The sequence below is a fragment of the Protopterus annectens genome, chromosome 9.part0 (genome assembly GCF_019279795.1).
Source record: "Protopterus annectens isolate FY-2018-M chromosome 9.part0, PAN1.0, whole genome shotgun sequence".
NCBI lineage: Eukaryota > Metazoa > Chordata > Ceratodontiformes > Protopteridae > Protopterus > Protopterus annectens.
The window spans coordinates 1,826,938,630-1,826,964,032 of record NC_056743.1 but is presented as its reverse complement, the minus strand read 5'-3'; the positions used below and the strand labels follow the sequence as shown (position 1 = coordinate 1,826,964,032).

At 38.6% G+C, this 25,403-nt stretch overlaps 1 protein-coding gene across 1 annotated transcript in view; it reads right to left on the bottom strand.

The window, feature by feature from the left end:
* Positions 1-25,403, bottom strand: part of OLFM2 (olfactomedin 2) — a 1,260,631-nt gene that overhangs the window by 424,532 nt on the left and 810,696 nt on the right. The window contains exon 5 of the mRNA XM_044084686.1: positions 6,843-6,949. Coding sequence (XP_043940621.1) covers positions 6,843-6,949 — 107 coding nt within the window. The remainder of the gene's footprint in view (positions 1-6,842; positions 6,950-25,403) is intronic.

Sequence of the window (25,403 nt, the reverse complement as noted above, 5' to 3'; positions counted from 1 at the left end):
AAAAGGGGGATGTTTGGTGTATCGACATAATTGCATTTCGCAATTATGCGGAACTGGGGTTCTGCATTCGAACATTTTGTGTTCAACATTTGGCTGTATGACCAAATCCATGTATACCAAAAATATCTCTGTAAACATTTCCAAGCAAAAATCCTAAATCTTCTACATTTTGTTGCATATTTGGGAGACATACATATATTCTCACATTTTGTTTCTTTGTGAATTGTTTCTCTCTTCCCAATCTTTTCTAACCTCCTCTGATTTATTCTTGTAATTATCATGCAATATTTGATATGCTCTACTAATTACTCCTTTTTCAGTGGCAGCTTCTGTTCTAATTAATAAATAATTAATAAATAAATAAATAATAAATTCTAGTGTTGGTGTTTCTTTTAGGACCCTGCTATTTCTTTCCCTTTGCCTGTACTCTGATGGGAATCCTTGATTCCCATGCATTTTATGTTGGGCAAACCTCTAGGCCAGTTAGCTTGGGGATTAGTGAACACATTAGCTACATCAAAAATCAAAGACAGCCTAATGCCCTTTTGAAACGCACTACAAAACATAATTCTGCATTTTTTTTTAGATTTACTGTTATTGATAGAAAAAATGGTGACAGAAGGAATAAGTCTGGTTGGCATTCCATCCTGAATTGCAAAGAGAAATAGTGGATAAAGTAAGAAAATTAAATGGGGGGGGGGCCTTTTCCTCCCAGCTTAAACGAATATTTGTAATCTACCAATGGGGATGTATTTATGCTGATTAAGTTGGGTGTATTGACTCTGTGCACATACTGATGAAGGCTGATAAAACCAAAAAACATTTTAGTTTTTGTGGCTTTGGGTTGTTTATTTACCCCTACCCTTTATGTACTGCTGTTTTTTATTCCTGTGCTTTTGAGCCAATGAAGTAATAAACTTTTATTTTTTCCACACTTTGTGCTGGCCCTCTTTTTGAACTGAGTTTGAAGCTTATGGTGCCTTTGCACTTGCCATATTTGCAAGGGTTTTTTTCTCACTGTTTGTGGAGGTGAAGCAAACATTTGACAACATTAACAGAACACTGGTGATCCAGAGGGAAGCAGAATGCAAGAAAATACCATTGTTGTTGGGGGGGGGTCCTTGATGCAGAGAAAGCATTTGACAGAGTAAGCTGGGACTTTATGGAGCAGGATAATGAAAACATTTGCATTTCTTGAAAAAAATGATAAGGTTGATTAGGATGACATATGAGGGATTGGCGGTGAAAATTAAAGTGGGTGGGGTCTTCTCTGATAATATCTACTTGAGTAGAGGAATCAGGCAGGATTGTCTGCTTTCCCTTTTGTTGTTTGCATTATATTTAGAACCAATGGCAAAGAAAATAAGGAATACACTAATTTAAATGTGGAAAAAGAACACTTTGATTTATTTTCCAAGGGGTTTAAGTTTGTTAAGACCACACATGGGGATTTGGCAAACATACTACTGGAATTAAAAATATTCCTACGAAAATTAAACCTGCAGTTTACCTGTAAACAGCATAATGCTGTCAATACCCCTGTTACTGCATTTGGTGAACACACAGAAGTACTGAGGAGAAGCAGTATTTACAACCCCCCATTACACCCTGTGATTGGGACTTTTGAGTGTATAGTTATGAATGATATTTATGATATATTCGAGCCAACAAAAAGGTTGAATAAAATTAACAATTTAAATGAAAGAGAGTTCACTCTGTTTGAACAACTAAGGAAAGAGAGAAATCTTAGATTTATGCAACCAGACAAGGGTGGGGGAATGGTTATTTTCCACCAAGAAGCATATAACAATGTTTTAACAGGTATACTGATGGATCAAACAACCTACACCACTGTGTCCATGAAGGACACATTTAATTTTTTGAAACAAACTCATCCCTATATACCACAAATATTTGCAATACCGAAGATACACAAAAATATTTTAAAACCACCCTTCCGCCCAATAGTTTCAGCAAAAAAGTCCAAAACCCAACCACTGTCTGTGTTTATTGACCAGCAATTAAAAGATATTGTAAAAGCACAGACACATTTGGTGCAAGATTCCTGGGATTTCTTAGGCAAAATAACAAATGAATTATGGTCAGAGACAGTTAAAATGGTGACCATTGATGTTAAAGAATTATTTACTTGCATACCCAGGAAACATGGGTTTGAGTTTTTTGAGAATTGTGTTCATAAACATTCCAAATTAAACCTCGATAGGAAAAAATTGTTGTTGGAGTTGACTGAAATAGTCTTAGACAACAATTTTATCACATTTCAAGGGGAACATTACAAGCAGATTACAGGTGTCAGCTTGTGCCCCCATATATGCAAATCTGGTCCTTCTAGAATGGGAAGAAGAGTACATTTTTAAGAGTCCTTATCAGAAAAATATAAAAATATATCTTCGTTTCCTGGATGATATTTTTATATTATGGGAGGAAGACACCACAGAGGACCTAAAAGAATTCATGATATATATTAATCAAACTACTTCCTTCCTGTCCTTTACCCACGAAATTGAAAATAAGGTTATAAACTACCTTGATATAACTTTGAGTAAGGGGATTGCTGGTTTTAAATCAAACATTTTTCGCAAAAATACATGGTGCAACAGTTATTTACATTTTAACAGCCAGCACCCCCTACATCAAAAGAAAAGCATCATTAAAGGACAAGCTGTTAGAATTGCCAGAATGACTTCCCAACATCAGGATTTACAAAAAGAATTTTCCTTTATAATGGAAAAGTTCTTGGAAAGGGGTTATCCCAAACAGCTAGTTGGAGAGATTCTGGAACAAGTACACAAAGGATGGGGTATAAAATACAAACCTCTTTTAGGTAATAAATTTATTCCCAATGAGAAAAAGACAGACAATTTTGAGGATTATATGGGTGCCTGTATTGTGGAATATAATGGATTTTCTGACCATTTTATTAACATTATTAAAAACAACTGGTCTATTTTTAAAACCAATAAAGAGATATACCAGATAGTTGGAAAAAAACCTAGATTTATATACAAGACAGCTACAAATCTTAAAAGATTTTTCGAAATGGAAAATATTAAATATGACCCCAAGGAAGGTACTAAAAGATGTGGTAGGTTAATGTATGTATATCAATCCAACTGTGGAATTAAAATTGGAAAATGGCTTAAAAGCAGAATTGCCTTTGTAAGGGCAACTGTAGAAGCAAGATGTTGGTGTATTTAGCTACGTGTTCCAAATGTTCTGCGAGGTCCCTCAGAGAAAGAATTTACGAACACATTTATAACATCAACAAGAGAAAGGAGACTAGTGCCTTATTTAAACATTCTGTTGGCTGTGTTGGTTTCACTGATTTCAAGTTTGGGATTTTGGAACATGTTAAACCTGATCCAAGGGGAGGAGATATCAAAAACCACTTGCTTCAAAAAGAAATTAGGTGGCAACTGAGGCTAAAATCAAACATGCCTCCCGGGCTTAATGAGTACACAAACATTAAGGCTATATTAGTGGAAAAAGCCTCTAATGTATAAACAACAGTTAGTGGTTGAATACATACCATATCAATATGTTTTCAAACGGAAAACATGTTTATATGTGTCAACACAACTAATAAACACATTTTGAGATTTTTTGAATGGGGATAACATAATAATTATTTAAAATATCCATGATGGTATTTTTAGTTTTGTTAAATATTAAATAGTCTTAAAACAGTTTTTAACAACAAAATACAACAACAGTTTTTAACAACAGTTTTTAACAATGACTTAATGCACTTTTTTAGATCTATTTCACAAGTCACTAATATTTTACATTCACTTCACTATTTATTTATTTATTTAATTATTTATTCATTTATTCATTAATATTAAAATCAATAATCAGCTAACAAGTAATAACGCAACATTACAAGTAAAGTAATTCAATGTATATACAACATATGTGTTTATTTTATTCTTTTATACAACATAGGCATTTCTTAATAATGATGTATAAAAATAAATGTTGATTAAACTATAAAAGGCACTGAAGCACCTTAATTAGACAGGTCCCTAATAAAACAAGTCCCTAAGGGAGTCTGTGGTTGACTGTTAAAATTGCATTTGACATATGGAATTTACTATTGAAAATAATGTGTACGGCTTTAAATTTTAAATGAATTTGTGTAATTATGGATTAATCAATTGTTTTAAATTGTATAAAAATCACTGGCACCACACATTCATTATTCTGAAGAAGTCTGCATTCGGCAGATGAAAGCGCTAGATCTGTGATTGTGTTTTTTACAATATTCGTTTAATAAATTACTGAGGTCTGTATACACGGAGTTTTATTTTTGTTTGGCTTACCTGAACTTTTACTTCAAAGAAAATAAGGGACTCAGACATTCAGGGAAATAATTGGTATGCTAGTCAAGAAAAGCTGGCTCTATTTGCAGATATTATTATTTTATACCTGGCAAAACCAGAAAGAGACATTACAGTCTTATGAAACATTTTGAGACAGTTTCAGATATTTTCGGGATACAAAATTAATGAAGCTAAAACAAAGACAATATCGGTAAATTATGTACCCACACATTAACTCGTCCAAAAATATCCTTATTTATGGGGACATGATAAAATGAAGTATTTAGGAGTATGGATTAAAATGACTCTGGTGTGGCAGCTAAGGATATGTGGGAAGAGACTGAACAAAAAGAATACAAAAAAATGAGAAAATGGAGGCTTTATTATATGGATATGGATAGTAAGATACAAGCAGTCAAAATGTTTTAGTTCCTTTATTCTTATACACTGGTCAGGTATATTTTTATCAACTAGAGGAGTAGTTGTGGATAGCAATTAATAAAGAGCTGAAGGCCTTTATGTGGGAGGGGAAGACAGCAAGAGTCAAGTGGGATAAAATGATTCTTCCAGTAGAACAGGGTGGATTGGGATTACTCAATCTGAAGAGGTATTTTAGAGCTACAGAGTTAAGGCTCCTATACACAGCACAAGCAGAAAACTATAATTCAGAATTCTTAACAAAGTACAATTAATTGTGCCATCTGAAACACAGTTATGAGAGGTCCCTTGTCCATTGCAATGGTGGGATATTTCTCCATGTCCAACACACTTGTAAGTAGCATTCCAATCAGTCACGAAAGTGAGGCAGTACGACATAACCAATGCAGAGGTAAGATGGTAATGTCTGCTACTGCACATGCAAACTGACACTCCCTATCCACTGCACATGCAGGTGTGGTAGCACTTCCAGCTGACTGCAAAGGTGTGGCAACACTCCTTATTAGTTACCCTGATGTGACAGTACTCTATGCCACCTATGGCCATACTTCCTATTTATTACAGAGATACAGATATGGTCTCTGCCCATTTAATCAGTGAGACAGTACTCCCAGCTCACTATACAAGTATAACCACTGTCCATGTGTACCTCACAAGGGTAACAGTATTTCCTGCTTACTTAAAGATGTGTTGCCATAGTCCATTCCTACTGTCCATGTATAGCCATATTTACTACCAAATGAACCAATGAGACAGTCCCCCCCATTCACAGCATAGGTATGACCATGTTTCATGCCAAACGGACCAATGAGGCTTCACTTACTGCCCACTGAACCAGTGACTAACATCTCTGCTCATTTCCTGCCCAGTAAACCAATGAAACATCATCTGTGATCACTGCACAGGATCAACTGTCCCTTCCAGTCACATAGCTGTGAAAGTGCTCCCTGTTCACAGCACAGCTGTGACCATGCTTCCTGCCCACTGAACCAATGGGATGGCATTTCCATTTCACAGCACAGGTATGACCATACTTCCTGCACACTAAACCAATAAGGTGGCATTTCCTGGTCACAGCTCAGATATTACCATACTTTCCGCACACTGAACAAATAAGATAACACTTCCTGGTCACCAGATGTGTACTGATGCTCTAACTCATTAAAAAAGTATATGATAAATGCCTGAAATTTAATCTAGGTATAAAGTCTACAACCGCTGGGCAGGCAAAAGAACATATTTGTCAGATTGTTCAGTCTTTACAAATATACCTGAACAAAAATATAAGAATTCAATGTCTTGTCAGTTTTTGTAATACTTATTTAGTTACAGTAGATTATTCCTGATTGTTTCTGTTTAGGTCATTGCCACAGTGAAACTGTTTTCAACCTATTCCATAACAGAAACAAAGTAAATCGGAACTGTCAGTGATAATTCCATAATGCATAATCACTTGTGTGTTTTTAAAACTCAAAACATAACTGAAATGTTACATTTGTACACAATGCAGTAATAACCAAATACTGATATTTCGGCGGAGAAGCTAGAAGAATCTGAACATTTACCATTTTTTTCCTAAGTTTATGTTGAGGAACCTATGAGACAGCACTGATACTTCCGAGAAATAATAATGTCAAAACTGCAGTCCCTGAGTAGATACTAATTGGTTCTGCTTGGTAAAAACAACAAGCTGCTTATTGTAGACATACATTTATTATGGTGTTAATTTTTATAACCTTAGAATTACAGCCTCTTCCCCGAGGAAGTTGTAAGAAGATATGAAAGAGTAAGAGCACATGCAAAGTGCCAACTAATTATATTTATGAATGCATCTCTGCAGGAAGTTACATGCAATGGCACCAATTTCTGGAAATAAATACTATAGGACAGAGGTATGGTTGATCTAATTTGTTTCTTTCTCATAATCACTTCTGCTTTTTGAAGTTACACTCTAAATGTTTCTGTATTTCCCTCCAAAACTGCCTGTCAATGGGTAGAGAAGACCCCCTTGGGGCAATTTGGATGACAAGGGTAAAGAAGACCGGCATTTCTTAAACTTACTCTGTTGTCTGTACTTGGAGCCAAGGTATCAGTCATCCAGGATCCAAATCGGGAGCCAGATGCCCGTACAGTGATAGGGTTACTAACTCCTGTTAGCTGTCCACAACCTGCAGAAGACAAAAGAGGAAAAATTAGATAACAAGGCACAGGTAATGATGATTCTGACATAAATGATATACTAATGTGTTGCTTTTAGTTTTTGTAATAAATACAGGAAAATTCAGCAATGGTATTTATTTAAAATTTACAGTACTTCTATAAACCATTAAAACAGGTCATATCTAAAATTAGAAACGTGTAGTACCAAAGCAACACAGAAAATGAAGGGTTCTTTTAGTATAAAAAGGATTTTTTATATAGGAAATATCTAAATGCTTTTAATGTAATATGTCCCTATAATTATTTATAGGGGTATATAGCATATTACTAATAGAAAGCAGTCTTGAGTGGCTGCATATAAACCCTAATTCAAAACATAACAGTTTTTTTATTACTTTTTGCTCACTTTATCTTTTAATTTAAACCTTTCTTGGAAATTACTTCATAACCATTTGGAAATATTTCAACAGAGGATTCTTGCAAATTCAGTCATAAAAGCAGTTGCATATGTTGCCAATACTGTTAATAGGATAGGCAACAGCACTTTACACTTCAACAGGCACAGGCACCATGTCATAAAACACAAGAATGAAAGGCCTGACCGTGTCTCATGGAAAAAAGACATCAGGCTGTAAAATACTAGCTGTACAGAAAAGATGAAATGAATAAAAAGATTCTTCTGACATTAACCTTAATCCTACTGAAACCCAGTGCTAAATCTATCAGCTTAGGCTAACATGACCAGAGGAAATAGAAAAACATATCTGTTTATTGCACAGGTTTCCCTTGAGTTCCAGTATTCATTCATTATGATCTAGAATGCCCTGTTTTAATCTGAAAAACTAAAAACATAATTTCCAACTTTGTATATTTATGTTCTCATTATTGCATTTAATGAGGTCATGTTTGCAGCACTTCTGACCTCAAGTTCACGTAATGATTTGCTGGAAGGTCTTCGTGGTTAGCCCTCACGGTGTATCAATCTGCTAGAATTATACAGAGTGCAAAGGGTAATTTACAGGTGTATTAATTTGCTAGCATTGTTAGCATAATGAAAACAAGATATGCAGCTTACACTTCTATCACCTCCCCCACCTCTCATTTATTCTCTGCCTGCGACGATTGGCACACTGGAAACATAGAAATGCACAGCTTTGCTTGTAAAACATTGCAGGATAAGTGCCACTTAATAAGGCTCACTGGTTAATGGCTCATTGCCTGTCACTGCACCATGGTATTCTAGATAATGTGGTTGCATCATATGGTGAGTTTAACGATGTTGTATCTTCGGGGTGGAACACTAGTAAAAGATGCATGCAGATTGACAGGTATTGTTACAGATATACTACACAAACTGAAGAGCTGAAATGGTTATACACATAGGCTCATAGTGGAAGTAAAATAAAAAATATTTTAATAATTCTGATTTATTAAGCTGAGTGCTCTGCTTACTGGTTCCAAGTCAGATGAATGAATGCTATATTGGTGAATGCTATTTTAGTACAACAAAGAAAAAAAAAATAAAAATGCATTCACAGAGCTATACAAAAGCTAATTTCTGCAGGGACTAACCAAATGCATACCCTATAACACTGTCACGTAATAATTAGCTGCAAGATTGTTGAATATTGGCAGACAACAGAAGCCCAGTTATTGTGCCAGTCTCTAGTTTTTCATCATATTTTGCCTAAAAAGAGTTACTGCTGCAATTTAGTAGCAAAGTATCACACAAGGGAACTTCTGAGCCATACATGACAATTTAATATTTTTCTGTATAATGTGTGCTAAACATTATTATGTACACATTATTCAAAGTAAAGTGTTCTGCTGGTATTGCCTTATAAAATGTGTGTGTAATTGGTATACAGTCAACTATATAAAGCGATTATTTATAGGAGTGACACTGAATTAACATTTTACCCTTGAGTTTGTGTGCTGAAGAAATATATTACACTGCATATGCACTATCACGCAATATGCCACATGCACTGGCCACAGTTGAAAACAAGGTATATCAAACAGGCATTAAGACACAGATAATTCCATGGGATGCACACTTTGCAGTGGATGACTGAACTTAGTGGACACAATGAGATATATAAATTTACAAAATGCTACAAAACAGAATTCTGAAGAAAGAATCGACACAGCAATGGAAAGTAGTACTGTGAAGCATTGTGTTGCACCATATGCATAGAGAAGGATATGTGTATGAGATGTAAATTATAAAAGCAAAGGGGTGCATCGAATTAACAAAAACTGCAGTATGACACTGGATGTTAACAGCAGACATGATTTGCCTTGTTTGTGGAGTGTGAACAAGCATACTGGATGTGCACATCATAGCTGGGAATGACATTACATGTGCACTGCAAAGCTCAACTATATTGTATAAGTTGTATGGTGCAGACAAAACTTGTCTAATGGAGTATGTATAATGAACTGTACTGCAAATGCATTTGAAGCAGTGTTTTATGGGATGTACACTGCAAAGCAATAAATTACTGGATGCACAAGCAGCAGGTTACTGGATTTGCAGACCATAGCAGTGGTGCACAATGTGTGTAACAAGAAACATGGTGTTGCATATTATGTACACCATGCAGTAAAGCTGAAGTGTATGTACACCATGAAACAAGGCATTGCATGTTATGCACACCAAGGGACAGGGTTCAGTATATTATATGCACAAAGAAACAGTGTGCAGCAGAGCTTGCATGAAACAGTTTTGTATAGTATATACAAAATTAAAATAAGAATTTTACTAGGTATACATGGGATGTAAGACACTGAGCATTATGTATACCATGACACAGAATGCATACTGCACATACAATGCTGTACACCCATTATCTGTAGGCAAATTCGAAACAGAGTAAACTTTAACCCTCTCTCCTTTATCTCATCCCTTCAAAAATGTGATTGGACACCACTAAAGTACCTCAATTTGAATGAAGCCGTCCACGTCTTCAATAGCACCTTCCTAAACATCCTAAATACACATGCCTCCATAAGAAATGCCATAATAAAAACACAGTACTCCCCTTGGCTACAAAAAAGCACCAGGGCACTAATGAAAATCAGAGATAAGGCCTGGGAGCACTGGTGCCTAACAACCCCCACCCCCCAGACAGTCATTCCAAGAGTTGCACAACAAGGTCAAAAAGCAAATAAAAGAAGATAAAACCCAATATTATCAGTCTGCCCTAAATTCCTCCCATCACAAACCTAAGCAGTTCTGGTCCACAATAAACTCCATTCTCCACCCAGGTAAAGTAGTCATCCCATCAAGTACCACTCCACCTTCCTCCAGCAGTATTGCTGACTCATTCAATAAACACTTTACTGAAACCATTCTGTTTTGGAGTAAACAACACAAGCCTCTACCCACCCTCCTTACATCAAAACCAGATACTCTGCCCACAGTCTTTTCTTTTTCATCAGTACCTACCTTTTATATGAAAAAACTTGTATTGAAACTTAAGCCTACAAAATTTGCAGCTGACAATCTCCCCTCTGAATACCTAAAAATAGCAGCAGAAGCCCTAGCTTATCCAGTCTCTATCTTAATTAATTGGTCCTTATCAGAAAGCTATGTCCCCACACTATGGAAAATATCCCACATCATTCCCCCCCATAAAGGTGGCTCCTCCAATGAACTTTCCAGTTACCGCCCCATATCCATCCTTTCTCCACTTTCCAAGATACTTGAGAAATGCATCCATTCTCAAGTCTTAGACTACATCTTAGCAAATAACCTCCTATCCAGCACCCAGCATGGCTTCAGGCCATACCACAACACTGCTACCACCTTGCTCTCTTTGACTAGTGCTATCCTTCATCATAAAAATAATGGCCTGTTCTCTGCTATACTTGTGGATCTATCCAAGGCTTGTGACATGGTCTCACACAAGCTACTAATCTCTGTTATCACTAACCTATCCTTTTCCCAATCAGCTACTGACTGGTTTCACAGTTATCTAATTGGCCACCAACAATCAGTTGTCTGGCATAGTGACCTATCTCCTCGACTTCCTGTAACACTCGGTGTTCCAAAGGCTCCATCCTTGGTCCCCTATTATTCTCACTCTTCACCAATGATCTATTCACAGCCACCAAGCATTCTTCTCTTATACAGTATGCAGATGACTCCACTCTCATCTGCTCAGGCCCAAGTATTCCTGAACTTCATAGATCACACAGGGTGCCTTTTCATCTCTAGGAAAATGGCTATCTAATGCCCAGTTATTACTCAACCCGAGCAAGACTAAACTCTTTATCTTCCAACCCACTAAATCTAACCCAATTATCCCCCAATTTAATATTCTAGCCAAAGACAATACCATCATCTCAATAACAGAACACACCAAACTACTTGCTGTTAAGAATGATAACAATCTCAGATTTGACACTCACATTTCTCTTAACATGAAAAAGGTTCACAAAAAACTAGGTCCATTGTACAGAAACAAACAATTCTTTGCCAAGACAGACAGATGTTCTGCTGCCAATTCTCACCTAATCTCCACTTTACTCTACCCCTTTGCTATACTTACCTACCTTAGACAAACAGACCTAAACAAGCTCAAGGCTTGCTACAATAAAATTGCTAAAGTTTGCCACTGGTGCATCTTATCGCAGCCACCACTGTATCTCACCTACAGAACTTGACTGGCTTGAACTCCTTCAGTTTCTTCACTTGAATCAACTCTCCCTTGCCCACAAGTTAGTAAACCATCCTCTTAAAATCCCATCCCTTCAAATCCTTCTCCAGCCCATTTGCTCCACTAGACCTCTATGCTCCAGCAGCACAAATCTATTTCTACTGACCAAACCCAAGAACTCAGTGGAAGAAGCATTATTCTCCTGCATCATATCCAGATTATGGAATAATCCCCCCTCTATAACCATATTACCTTCTTACAATCACTTTAAGACTGCACTAAAAACTCACTTAAAAAGTCTCTGGTTATGCCCATGCACCAGTCCCGACTAGTAACCCTCCTTTTACCTCCCTTTCCTCTCCACTCCCCCAGCCACTGTGCCTAACACCATCTCATCATTGCATTCCTTCCTCTGCCAGGGTCTAGCTCACCCTTTACCCTCCCCTTCCCTCCTCACTTAATCTCGCAGACCTGTTATAACATGCTTAACTACCTCACTTCATCTCAACTCCAAATACATATCGAGCTGACTTACAGTTCGAGCTTCCTCTCACTACCACATATACTACTCACTCAGTCTCCTCTCTTACTCCTCTTTCTTCACCTTCCATCCCATTAGCCTTTCTAGCTTGTTCCACCCCCATGTGGAGCTTCCGCTTTATATCTGCTTGAGGTTAGTGCAATATTTGTATACAAGATTTAGGTATATGAGTATAGAACAGTATCTGTTTGAGCTTAGCACTATCTGTATACACATCCTATGTTTATTCCTAGCCTCTAGCTAGATATTGGTATATGGGTGGCCGCGGTGGTGCAGCGGTTAACATTGCCACCTCACAGCAAGAAGTTCTCCAGTTCTATCCTTGGCTGGGGTGCCTTCTGTTTGGAGTCTGCATGTCTTCCCTGTGGTTGTGTGGGTTTCCTCTGGCTGCTCTGGTTTCCTCCCACATCCCAAAGACATACTGTAGGTTGATTGGACACTCTAAATTGGCTCTAGGTGTGAGTGTGTGTGTGTGCCTTCTGTGAAAGGTTGGGCACTGGGCTGGCAACCTGACACTGTAAAAACTCCACTGTCAATCATGAAAGGAGAAGGTGATCCACTGTGGCAACCCCTAACTGGGAAAAGAAGAAGAATAGGCTAAGCATTGGTATATCTGTTCATTACTATGTTTCATATTGTATGTATAGCTAATGTTTGCTGTAGTATGTATTATTTGCTATTGTAGGTATATTTAATTGCTCTTCATGTACTCCGCTGCTCATTTATTGTTCTGTGGAGCTTTTCTCCCTGGGCCTCCACTGAAAAAGGACCTGTGTCCAGTTGGAATTCCCCGGTAAACAAATGCAAATAAATAAATAAATAAGGTTTTGAAGAATATGTGCAGTATGTACACAATTAAGGACAGTTTTGGTCATTATGTACACCACACTGCAGAGTGCTACATATTGTGTGAACTACTCAGCAGTGCATTGTGATATCCTGTGCAGGGTGCCACACACTATGTGAACTACTCAGCAGTGTATTGTGCTGCCACTCTGCAGGGTGCCACACAGTATGTGAACTACTCAGCAGTGCACTGAGCTGCCACTCTGCAGGTTGCCACACAATATGTGAACTACTCAGCAGTGCATTGTGCTGCCACACTGCAGTGTGCTGCACATTACTGACACTCTGCAGGGTGCTGTACATTATGTGAACTACTGAGCAGTGCATTGTGCTGCCACTCTGCAGGTTGCTGCACATTATGCAAACCTTTCAGCAGTGCATTGTACTGGAGGCTCACTGTGTGGCATAGTATTCCATATTATCCACATCATGAAGTGGAATGCTGCACTGCCTGTAAATCATGCAGCAGCTATAGTACTATGACAGAAGATTGTATAACATGTAGCAGCGGTGCTCATAATGTATACCATGCAGCAGTGTTGCATTTTTGTACACCATGCAATAGTTTACATAATGTGTTCCATAGAGCAGTGTCACACACTGTACTGCACTTTACAATGCAGATTATTTGACAGCATGTATACACCAAAGTCAAGTGTTGCAGAGAATGTAAACCATGTTCAGGAGGACTGCAATGGATACATATTTTACAACATATTGTTGGGTTTAAGAAAAACAGAATGAAACAAAGTGCTGTACAGTATGAACATTGTCATACACACAGTCACATAGTATGCAGATCATTCAGCTGAGATCACATTGGATAGAATGCAAAAGTGTGATGCAGAGAGTAAACACCATGTAACAGTGCATTGCATTGGAAGCACACCATGCAGTGTAATTTAATAAATGTCCAACCTTCTGCTTCACACTGCAGACATTGTGCAACCCTTTTCAACACACGGCACATAAGAAGTAAAATTGTGTACTAGGCAGTACATGTCTAGTGCTGGCATATGCTTCATAATGTATATCCATCAAATATGTGTACCATGCCACAGCATACATTATGTACACAATGTCAACGAATGTTATACTGGATATATACTATGCATCAGAATTTTGCACCGTATATACAACATGAAACGGAATAATGCATTAGAATATTGTACAGCATGACGTAGGTCACTGCTCCTAATTTGCACTATGAAATAGTCATGCAATATTATTTTATTTTTATTTGTTTACCTGGGTAGTGTGTTGATCAGTATTAACCAAGTCCAGGCTAAGTCTGACATATGTATAATGGAAAATACTGATAGCACTAGTGTGCATGTAGTAAATAATCCCTGCTGAAAACTTTTTATGGGTTGCATGAATTCCTAAATTATTGTAAACTATATTAAGAAAAGTCCCAAAATATTAGATGTTTGCAAAAAGCCAATTATCAATTGCTCATGTAGCACCTGTTCTATCTAACACATTGTGTGACAGGAATCACTTCTGGTAAAATGATGCAGCTAGGTACCTTGACAAAAGAAACATTCTTGATTAAGTCTCAGTTACTTAGCTATTTCCAATGCTGAACATATGGAATTGCACAATGTAGCCCATTAGCAACTCTGTACATGTGTCCTGTCATGCCAAAGTCCTTGAACCGGCCAAAGCATGATTAATAAAAGGAGCATGCAATACTCAACACTCTAGCAATAAACTGCAAAGTACATGTACATGCAATATGTGGAGAAAAATTGTGTGATTCTTTTCAAGTATTGTGTGTTACACCAGAATTTGATGGATATACACTATGAAACAAAGGACAGCACTAGAAATAAACTGTCTACTACATTTTTTTTTCAGTGTGCTGAAAGGGGTTGCCCAGGATCTGCAGTGTGATGCAGAATATGGGATGTAAGTTTAATTACATACACCAGCCAGCAGAAGGAGTCTGTTAATATATGTTTCTGCCCCAGTGTGTTGCAGCTAGCTAAAGGCAGCTGCTTCCCGCCCCATTCACCTCCATCCAGGAATACTGTGCTACCTAAATGGCTACAACTGTGTTTTCTGACACTTACCTGGATAACTAATTCTGTCAGTCAGCCAGTCTCTCTCTCTCTCTCCTGTTTCTCTCTCTGTCTCTCTCTCTCTCTGTCTGTCTCTGTCTGTCTGTCTCTCCCTAGCTCTGTCTCTTTCTCTCTGAAAAGGCAATTTATTATCAAGCATAAACTGAGTTTTGTTTTTCTGTTAATCATGCCCCTCCTGCCTGGTTTACCTTTCCATTCCAGGGTAATCTTAATGAAGTTTCACCTCAGCATTTTCTGTACCTGTATCTTATCTGCCTGCTCCCCTCATTTTCACTGAATTTTATCCTCTTCAATTCACATCCTTCACCATCCTCATCACATTCTTAGGTATCCTGTCCATTGCTATGACCTCCTTTTTGAGTAAAGTCTCTGGACCTGCATACAGCTTTCCAGCAGTTGTGCACTCAGTGCCTAAACATCTTTGTACCCCACCCCACTAGATATATTCCTCAGCATCTAGAAAGAATGTGTTGCTATACTTTTATACTCTGCATGATGCTTTAGGCCTTCCATTATAATAATCCTAAGGTTCTCTTATTTTTCTGCATTTTATTTGACAGTCTCTCAAGGTGCATTTTTCATTCCTCAGATGCCATCCCCCTGCATATTACACCTGGATAAAGTGAAGTGAAGCTGCCACCTTTTTAGATCCGGTTTCTATTCACTTTAAATGCAGTTAGTTCTGTCCTACTCCCTTGTGAGTCAGTCACAGAACTGGATCAGTCAAGTATGACAGGACCTACATGATGTAATTCTTCTTTCGGCTTTTCCCGGTTAGGGCTTGCCACAGCAGGTCACCTGTCCACTCATGACTGGCAGTGGAGTTTTACAGTGTCAACTTGCCAGCCCAGCACCCAACCTTTCACAGGAGGCACACACACACACACACACACACACACACACACACACACACACACACACACACACACACACACACACACACACACACACACACACACACACATGCCTAGGGCCAATTTAGAGTGTCCAATACACCTACAGTATGCCTTTGGGAGGAAACCAGAGCACCTGAAGGAAACCCATGCGACCACAGGGAGGACATGCAGACGCCACACAAAAGGCACCTCAGCCAAGGATTGAACCGGAGAACCTCTTGCTGTGTGGTGGCAATGCTAACCGCTGCACCACTGCGGCCATCCACCTACATGATATAAATACACGCCGGAATTCAGTCAATAGCCTATTTGTCCTAGGAACTTTGTAAACCTTCCCCATTCACAGCCAGCCCCACCCTGCTGTCTCTGCTTGGAACCCTCCTTTCAGCATTTTTGTTGAAAACTGTTGCAAAATAATTATTCAGCATTTTGGCTGTACCATAGCCTCCTAATATTTTTATCCTTCAAAAATGAAGCTTGCCAGTTTTTCTCCACAGCCTTGTTGTTTCTACTTCATACTTGGACCCTTTCTTGCACTTCTACTACTAACCATTTTATATTAGCATATTTGCTTTAATGACACATCTTACTTCCTTATTTCTAATTCCCACATATCCTTATAGATGGCCACATTCTCTCTAATTCCCATTTCTCCTTTTCTAATTTCTTACTGCTATCCTAAGTAAATCACACTCATTTTATTTTTTTTCTTTTTACATTGATAACCCTTCTTTGTCCCTTTTATACATTTCAAATAATTTTCTGCTTCTGTGCTCTTCTGCTATACCCCAAGATCTGTGTTCACAAAACCTTTCATTCTTTTGAGCTCATCTCCTCTATAATTCCAGACCCTTGTCTATGCATCACTTATTGTCTCTTAATTCATGGCCATTGTGAACCATTTTATTACTGTTAAGTGGAGCCTTGACTTGTCTTTCTTTCAGCTTGTACCACTAAAAAGTATAATGACAAAGGTTTCTCATTTCATATTCCATCCAATTCTTCTTGGTCATACTCTTCCAGGCTGTATACTTCAGTCAAGCTGGTTTCTCAGATTATTCTAAAGGATGGGATACTTCACTGTTTCTCAGGTAAAGTCATGTTCTCCATCATAAAGGCCGTTTTTGTTTCCCTGCCCATCCTTTGAGTGGGCTCTACCTCTAACTGGCTCATTGCTCCCCATACTTGTGTTATAGGGTATTTGTCCTTCTGAATGCAGTTCATTAGTTTCCCTCTATGTCTTCTTGATGTGCCAGCTTGCCTCTCTTGATACAACTGATATTGTTAATGTGGGGCTTCTCTTTGGTTATTTCTGTTCCTCTCTGTCTTGCTGCCATGCTCTCAATTCCTTTTCACTATTTTGTTGATGATTCTCCTTCTCCTTCAGCCGGTGAACTTGAGTTTCTTCATCGCTCCAGTCCTGGTGTGACCTGCACTAGTGTGAAAGTCTCCCTGTCTCCCTTTCTGAATAGTGTGATCCATTAGCAGGCTTCACTGGGGTGAGCATCAATCATGCACTATTGAGTGGGATAGGCCAGATGAGGAACTCATATTATGACTTGCAGTAGGCTTTCCATACGTTAGCCCTTCCCTCCACTGACATGCCGGGCTGATGCCATCTAAGTAGGCATGCAACAGTGCAGCACAGGAAACCCCCCCTACCTATATAGTGACATGTCCTTGATTGCCTTCCAACCTATTGCAGTAACATCTGTCTTTTCATGGCCCTGGTATTACCACTGGCATTTGTGTGATTGCTGCACTCCCAACATGTCTCCATGCCTTCACCTCTTGAAAAGGCAAGCAGGCAAATGCCTCATCATTCATCTTCCCCCTGTGTCAGCTCCAGCAGGTGCCTATGCCACTAATTGAACAAGCTCACCTGAGACGTAGTCAGGGCTTTATTTCTCTATTTGAATAAAAGTGGCACAGAAGTGAGAAAACCAATGAAAATTTCAAAGAATTCATTGAAGACCAGAGCTTTAGCTAGGCCATCTGGTGCCCTAGGTAATTCTACACATGCCCATTAACAAATGTTGAAAATCAATAAAATCTGAAGATATGAAAAAAAAGATAAATTGCTCTATCAGCTGGAAATTTGGGTAATTACAACAAGCTCATGAATGCATGCAGTATGCTCATTCATTTAAGACACCCTGATATCAACCCATCAGTAAACTGCCAGTTGCATCCACTAAATGTTTCTGCCTGGGGCAATTGCCCCACTTGCTATGCCTTAGTCGTGGCTCTGGTACAATAGTCCTGCACAAATAGTGACATTGTTGTTATATTTCAAATCTATGGAGTTGTTGGAATTGCATTTCCTGTTTGTCCTCTTTCTGAAATTTCTCTTCCTTTTTCTCTACATTCTTCTCCTACAACGCTTTTCCAATTTCCTCCCTTACTGTTTCACCTCCCCCCACCATCCATTACATCCTGTGCTATCTTTTTCTCATCTGTTTTCTACTAATTGGCCTCTTTCCATTCTCTTCTGCACTACCGCCTTTTCTCCTGGCAGAGAATGGTCTTCTTTTATTACTCCATCACTCTGCCCAAGCAGCACTTTACTTTTATGAAATAATTCTGTATTTTGTAAACAGTCCCACGTTCCTTCTTCCCTTCTAGCTTCCTTAAATGCAAATCATCATTATGTGTTTTCCCCAGCCCTTTTTAGCAGCATAGATCCCTGGGACTGAAATAAAGTCTGGGTCTGTTGAACTGCACCTCATGGTCTCAGACTTGCTCCTACGCCTCCTTTTTCATTCCCAAGGTGGAAGCTGTACCTCCTAACCTCTTTCTTTATACTGATGCTGCTTAGTAGCGGTACTATAGTCTCCCACTCTCTGCACACTGATGCTATCTCTTTGTTTCGCTTGACTGTATTGATATGATTGCCGGCATCAAGTCAATGGCTCTGAAATGGATAATTTCTGTTGGTATCCCTTTCCTTTTGCATCCAGCTTGCTTATTGGCAGCCTCATATGTGTGATGACTAGACCTTAGATGGGGTCTCCTTCAAATTCTTCCTCTCTCACTATCTCAAACATGGAGCCCCAATGCTCAAGTCTCTCTCCATTAGAGCTCCCTCCTCCACTTTTTCAGCTATACTGGCTATCTGTCCCTTTGCTGTGTCTCTCTGCCACTTGCCACCTAATTATAATACCCCTTCTTCTGATTACCTTTAGATTCTACTTTGTGCTTCTTTACATCCCTCTAGAAGGTTCTCAGTGCTGCCACCAGCTACCCACCTCTACCCTGCTCTTTTATTCTTGAAACACATTCCTCCCACTGCCCCTCTAGCTTGGCTTCCTGCACATAGGCTACTCTGTCCTGACTGCTTCACATTACTGCTTTCTCTTCCTTACCTGTGTCTGGCCATCCCTTCACCTTTACTTCCTTTTATTGTACTCATGTCTGCTTCCCCACTAACCCACACTCCTATGACCACATTTACCCATGTTCTACTATAACTAAACATATCCCTTCCCATATTGTCTGTCCTGTCTTATCTGCTGTCCTTTTGCTATTTCCTCTTCTGTTCTTCTTTGTTAGTCCTTACCATGTGACAGCTGACAAAATTCCTTTGCTTATTCCCAAGTCCTTTAATGAAGCTCCTCTGTTCTCTAGTACATCATAAATATGTGTCCTTCCCAAAATTGCAAAATCCACTCCTCTACCCAAAATCATAGATACCTCACCCAACAGTCTCCTCTTAACATGTTGCTGTTATGAGACTACCTTAGAGTTCTAACTTTAAGGTTTTAAATTTTAGATTGCTTAGGCTCATAGGTGTATACTAGGGTAATGACCTCCCTAACACGGCAAGCCATACAACCCAAATGTGACCCAAACATTTGATTTATATAGCGGATGATTTAGAGATTGCCACTGTCCATCACAGACATAGGCACTAGACAGGGGGTGAATTTCCAATTAACAATCCGTTGGTCCAATTTGCACTCAAATAGGGTTAGGGAGAAACTCTGCTTTACAAAGACTGGGAACCTGTTCCAGACAATGGGAATTCTGTAAGAAACATATCTGTGTCTACAACATCTCCTATTTATATCATAAGCAAAATGTAGGTCTTTCAAACTAGCAGTTCTGAGGCTGTTTGTTTTGTGGATGTGCAAAAGAGCAAAAGATTCATCAAAACAGGGCCAGGGATGCTTTGTATGCCAGCCAAAAATCACCTCTCAATAGTCTGTATGATACAGAGTAAAGAGACAGGGCATTGAGGCCATCAGACTAGGACATTTTGTTCACTCCCTGCATTCTTTTTGTAAGTACCCTTTGCAGACATTCTATTTGCTGCATGTGCCTGGTCAGGGACATTCCAAAGTGAGAATTATACTCATTGATGGGCCTAATGAGGGACAAGTACAGTGGTATGATGACCTCTCTGGACTTAGATGCCATGCCCTTATAAGCTGAGAAACACAGAAGGGTTTTCTTACTACCTTGGACACAAGTTGGTCGAAGATTAGGTTACTATCTACATGATTTTTTTTTTCAATGCACTCTGACTTGATCTTTTAATGGTACTCTATCTGTATTCAATCTTTCTAAGTTCTCACTTTTGCTATGTACTCATTTTGTATGTAAAATTGTTGATTTAAAGACCATGATGTAATTTCTGCTCTTAGAGAGCTTGGGTGGATAGACTGGTCCTCTTAGCTGGTAAATATATAACAACTACATAAATAAATAAATAAATAAATAAATAAGCTAATCTCCTAAAACAAAGTGATGACCTGGCTGATTAAAAAGCAACTTCCATCTTAAAAGTCCCATTACTTATGGGGAATTCTTTACTGCCAAATACTATGCACATGTAAATAGCTTCATAAATGGGTTCCGGTGTGTAGCTCGCAAGACATTTCCCTTCGAGCTACATCGCCGCAACCAGCACTTTACCGTAGTGCAATATGGCTGAAAAGCATAGCCGCTGCAGCTGTAATCTATGAATGGAAATATTATAAATGGTGGCGGCCCTTACAGACAGCTGTCCGGCTGTATTCAAGCAGAGACAGCCGTACTGGATGTGTAACACATTCCTTATTCTCATTCAAGGAATGCATTTATTTAATTATTTATTTATTTTGTTGACAAATTCAAGGAATGCATTTATTTAATTATTTATTTATTTTGTTGTCAGACATCTGTCAACAAAATAAATAAATAATTAAATAAATGCATTCCTTGAATGAGAATAAGGAATGTGTTACACATCCAGTACAGCTGTCTCTGCTTGAATACAGCCGGACAGCTCTCTGTAAGGGTCGCCACCATTTATAATATTTCCGTTCATAGATTACAGCTGCAGCGGCTATGCTTTTCAGCCATATTGCACTACGTCAATGTGCTGCTGCAGCCATTTGGTTTTGGCGATGTAGCTCGCAGGGAAATGTCTTGCGAGCTACACGCCAGAACCCTTCATAGATGCATCTGTTCCACTCAAAATAAATATAAAAACATATATATGTAATATAATATAAAATTAATATAAAAACAAATTAAAAAAATAAACCACTATCATGAAATAATATGAACAGGCTCTATAATAAAAAAGAAAATCCTTGATCTTGCTAAGCTGAAAAAGAATTTCAGACCCTGACCAACTAAATCAATGCGAGATAACAAGGTAAAATAGACACCCAGCGGAATGAAATGGGATGTGAATTATCACATTTTTAAGATTTTGGCTGCTCTTAAACACCACAAAGGCTCAGAGTCCGCTGCTGTAGTGACATTTGAGAGCAACTCCTCAAGTCCAATACCAGCACAACACAGAAACAATATTAAGTCAAAAAAAAGAGATCTGTTGTATCTGAGCCTTCTCCCCCCTGCCAAAATGATTTATGTAATGAAGAAGACACTTTTAACAGCTGGACTAAAAAAAGCCAATGAGTTCCAAGAAAACTCTGGAGTTTGTAAGCACTGCAGAGAAATCTAACCCATCCAGCAGCAAAGCCTGGTCAGATATTTTTTTGGGTCATCAGATTCTGCAGATGCATTGTTGGAGCTCATTTGGATGGGAGAAATGGATGAAAGTGTTTGTAGATAACTGAGCAAAGTCTGCTTTGCAAGTGAGAGTATTTGAATCCTGTCTTATTAAGGTTCCTGCAAATTATGACGCAGAACAATCAGTATAATCTCATCTTAGTCTTCTCCCCATCTGGCTAGTTTCAAAGGTAAATATACTGGGGAGGTATAATTCAATTTAGTTATACTGTTGTAGTGACTATATTTGATTCAGGATAACTGTTTTAATATAATTTCACATGACTGGTCTTGTTTAGTGTTTAGTTTCGGATCATTATTTTTTCAGTTTTACCTTCTTTCTTGTAGAACATGACTGGACTTTCAGTGCTCTTCTTGGTGTTTTTTTTTTTTTTGGTAGAGGGTCTTATTACTCAATCCAAACGCTACTTGGTGCAATGTGATTACTATACTTTCCTTCAGGACATATTTTTTTCTTCTCTGTAGATTTCTGTTAGTTCAGATTTATACTCATGATTGGACTGTGCAGACAAGTTAGGTGCAATATGTCACACTGTTGCTTAAAGCATGTTTTGTTTACCTCCCTGTGTTACTACAATGTTTGTTCACACAACTGAGATTGAAACTGGAAGTCTGAACTGTATTCTATGATATTTTAGCTGGAGATTTGCTTTTGTTATACGATGTTCAATGTCGGACAACTGTAAGTCGGTAGAGTCTGACATTTGTGCTTAATGATGGGGCTTTGTATGTGCTGTCTATAGGGGACATCAGGGTCAAGAAGTGAGAGGATGTGTTCAGTTGATGATAATACAGCTTTATTCTTTTAAGCTTTCTAGTGCTGCATGTTGATTGCACATCCAGGGATGGAGGGGTCAGACCTTCTAATCATTTGAATAGTTTTTTTATATATTTCTTTCTTTCTAGCCCAGGGGATGTAGGATTATCATCTCAGCTAAGATGTACTTCTTTAAATAGCCCCTAGAGGAATCTATTTCCAGGGCTTAGGTACTGGTATTTCCCAAAGAGACTTAGTTGCTCTAGTTTGGGGGATGTCTGTAGATTTTTTAAATGGTGGGGTGGTTCTCCAATAATCTCACAAAACATGAGGTGTAGCTAGAGAGGAATCAAGTCTTATAAAGTTTCTACCATCAGATATAGGTTCATAGGTTCATAGGATGATACTAGGCTATTGGTCTAGAGGCCCTTATAAGCCTAGCCAAGAATTTTGTCCATGTTCCCTTAAAGTCAACACCTGTTTCTTCTGACCAGCAGGGTTACAGGTGGGATCCCAGGGGTATATTTTCTGTTTCCCATCCAGTCGTCCAGGTTCTTCTTAAAGAGGGCTAAAGAGGTACTCTGCTTGACATGGTAAGGGAGTCTATTCCACAGATGGGGGAGTCACTGGGACACAAATCTATCCTGACAACAAGTTCAACAAGTTTTTTTTCAAGGAACAAGGGGGATAGTCCTCTCTTTCTAGCCATAGAGTATGATATTGCAGCATTTGTGGCAGAACAGACTCAGGCTGCCTGTTTACAGGAGATAAATCTAAAAGTAAAAGAAGCTTGCAAATTGTCCTCTAACTCCCCTCAATCTATTTATTTTTTATTATTTATTTATTTTATTTAACATTTGTTTACTGGGAAAGTCCTACTGGGACAGAGGCCATTTTCAGCAGTGGCTCGGGGAGAAATGGTCCAGACTCATGCCTTTGGAATGTGGGAGGAAACTAGAGCACACATAGGAAACCCACATAAATGCACGGGGGGGTCTATATTAGAAGCACGAAAAGACATAACCGTGAATGCTCATATTGAACTTGGTATTGTGGGGCCTCCCGCTAACTATATATTCTAACTCCAAGGTTGCACTACAGTGAGGAAAGGGCAAATATCCCACTCCTCACTGTACCACGACCCCACAAACACCCTTTCAATTCTCGGCATTTTCGCTCATGTGAGCGTTCGCGGTTATGTCTTTTCGTGCTTCTAATATAGACCCATGCAGGGGGGACAGCCAGACTCCGCACATAAGGACATGACAGTGCTAACATCTGCATCACTGCTCTACCCGATTGATATCAGATCATTGGGAGGGAGTAATGCTATTATTTCACAACCACCTTTCTGTTGTGTCTACACAGGTTATGAAAAGTGGCATAGGGAGATGGATGATTCAGGTGGGTACTTCAAATGGTGAGCAATGGCTCTTGGTAATTTCCTAAAGTTCTTTTTTTATTGAATTCTTATACGCATGGCAGGATGTAGATATGTTGGTGCTCTTTAGCATGTTAGCAATGTTAGCTGGAGACTTTAATTTGGTGTTAGACAACAACATGGACAGGCATTTTGGTAAAATGGAGACTCAGAACAGTTGTGAAAGAATAGATGATTCAGAATAATTGGATAGATCTGTGGTGTCACTGCCACTCACTTGAGAAAACCTCAATCTTCTCAAGGGACCTTTCCCATCAGACTAGATGTTTTGTTACCCCAGCATTTTAGATATAGTATCCATTCAGCACTTATTCATGAAATTAATTTGTCTGAGCATGCTCCACTTACATTGCTGGTAAAATCTAATGCACAACTCCAGAGAACCAAATCATGGAGATGGGCTCATTTTTGGTGGAATTCAAGAGATGAAAAGATCATATTTAGGACAGGAAGTGTTACAGAAAAATCTAGCTCCAGAAGAGGGCTGTATCATTTCATGGAAGGAAAACTGTAAAAATTATCTCCATGGCAACATAATGGAATGGAAAATAGATTTACATGATGTGCAAGCTAGTATACTTCAACTATTTTTGTTGCTCAACAGGGAATGCAATCCCAAATGTGTAGCTTGTTTTTTTTTTTTTTTTTTCAAACGTGGGCTACCAAATCCTGTATCTCAATGATGAAAGATGAATCTGTTAGTGAGGCAGGGGAACACCTGTAGGTCTTCCATGACTTCTATACCACATTGTATAGCCATGATCCATGAGCTGATTCTAATGGCTAGATATATGAAGCTGCAAAGCAAACTACTTCATCTGTTGCAGATTCCTTTGAGACTGATGAAGTGAAATGGACTATCAATCATCTGAACTCCTTTAAGGTCCCAGGTATTGATGGTTTTGCTGCAGAATTCCATACATGGACAGAACAAGAGATTGCTGATGTCAATGTAGCAATTTTTACTCTGAGGTAGTGGAGGAAATAGAACTGGAGCACTATGATCAGACGATTATTACAGTAATCCTCAAACACAAGGAACAGGAGCCATTTTCAAGAGATTTTTGGCCTATATCACTTATTAACATGGATCCTAAAATCTTTACCAAAATATTTATGTGGAGACTTGAGCCACTTCTGTTGAAGATGGTCAACTGGGTCAGGTGGGTTTCGATAAGCATAGGACATTAGGATAATTAATGGAAAGTA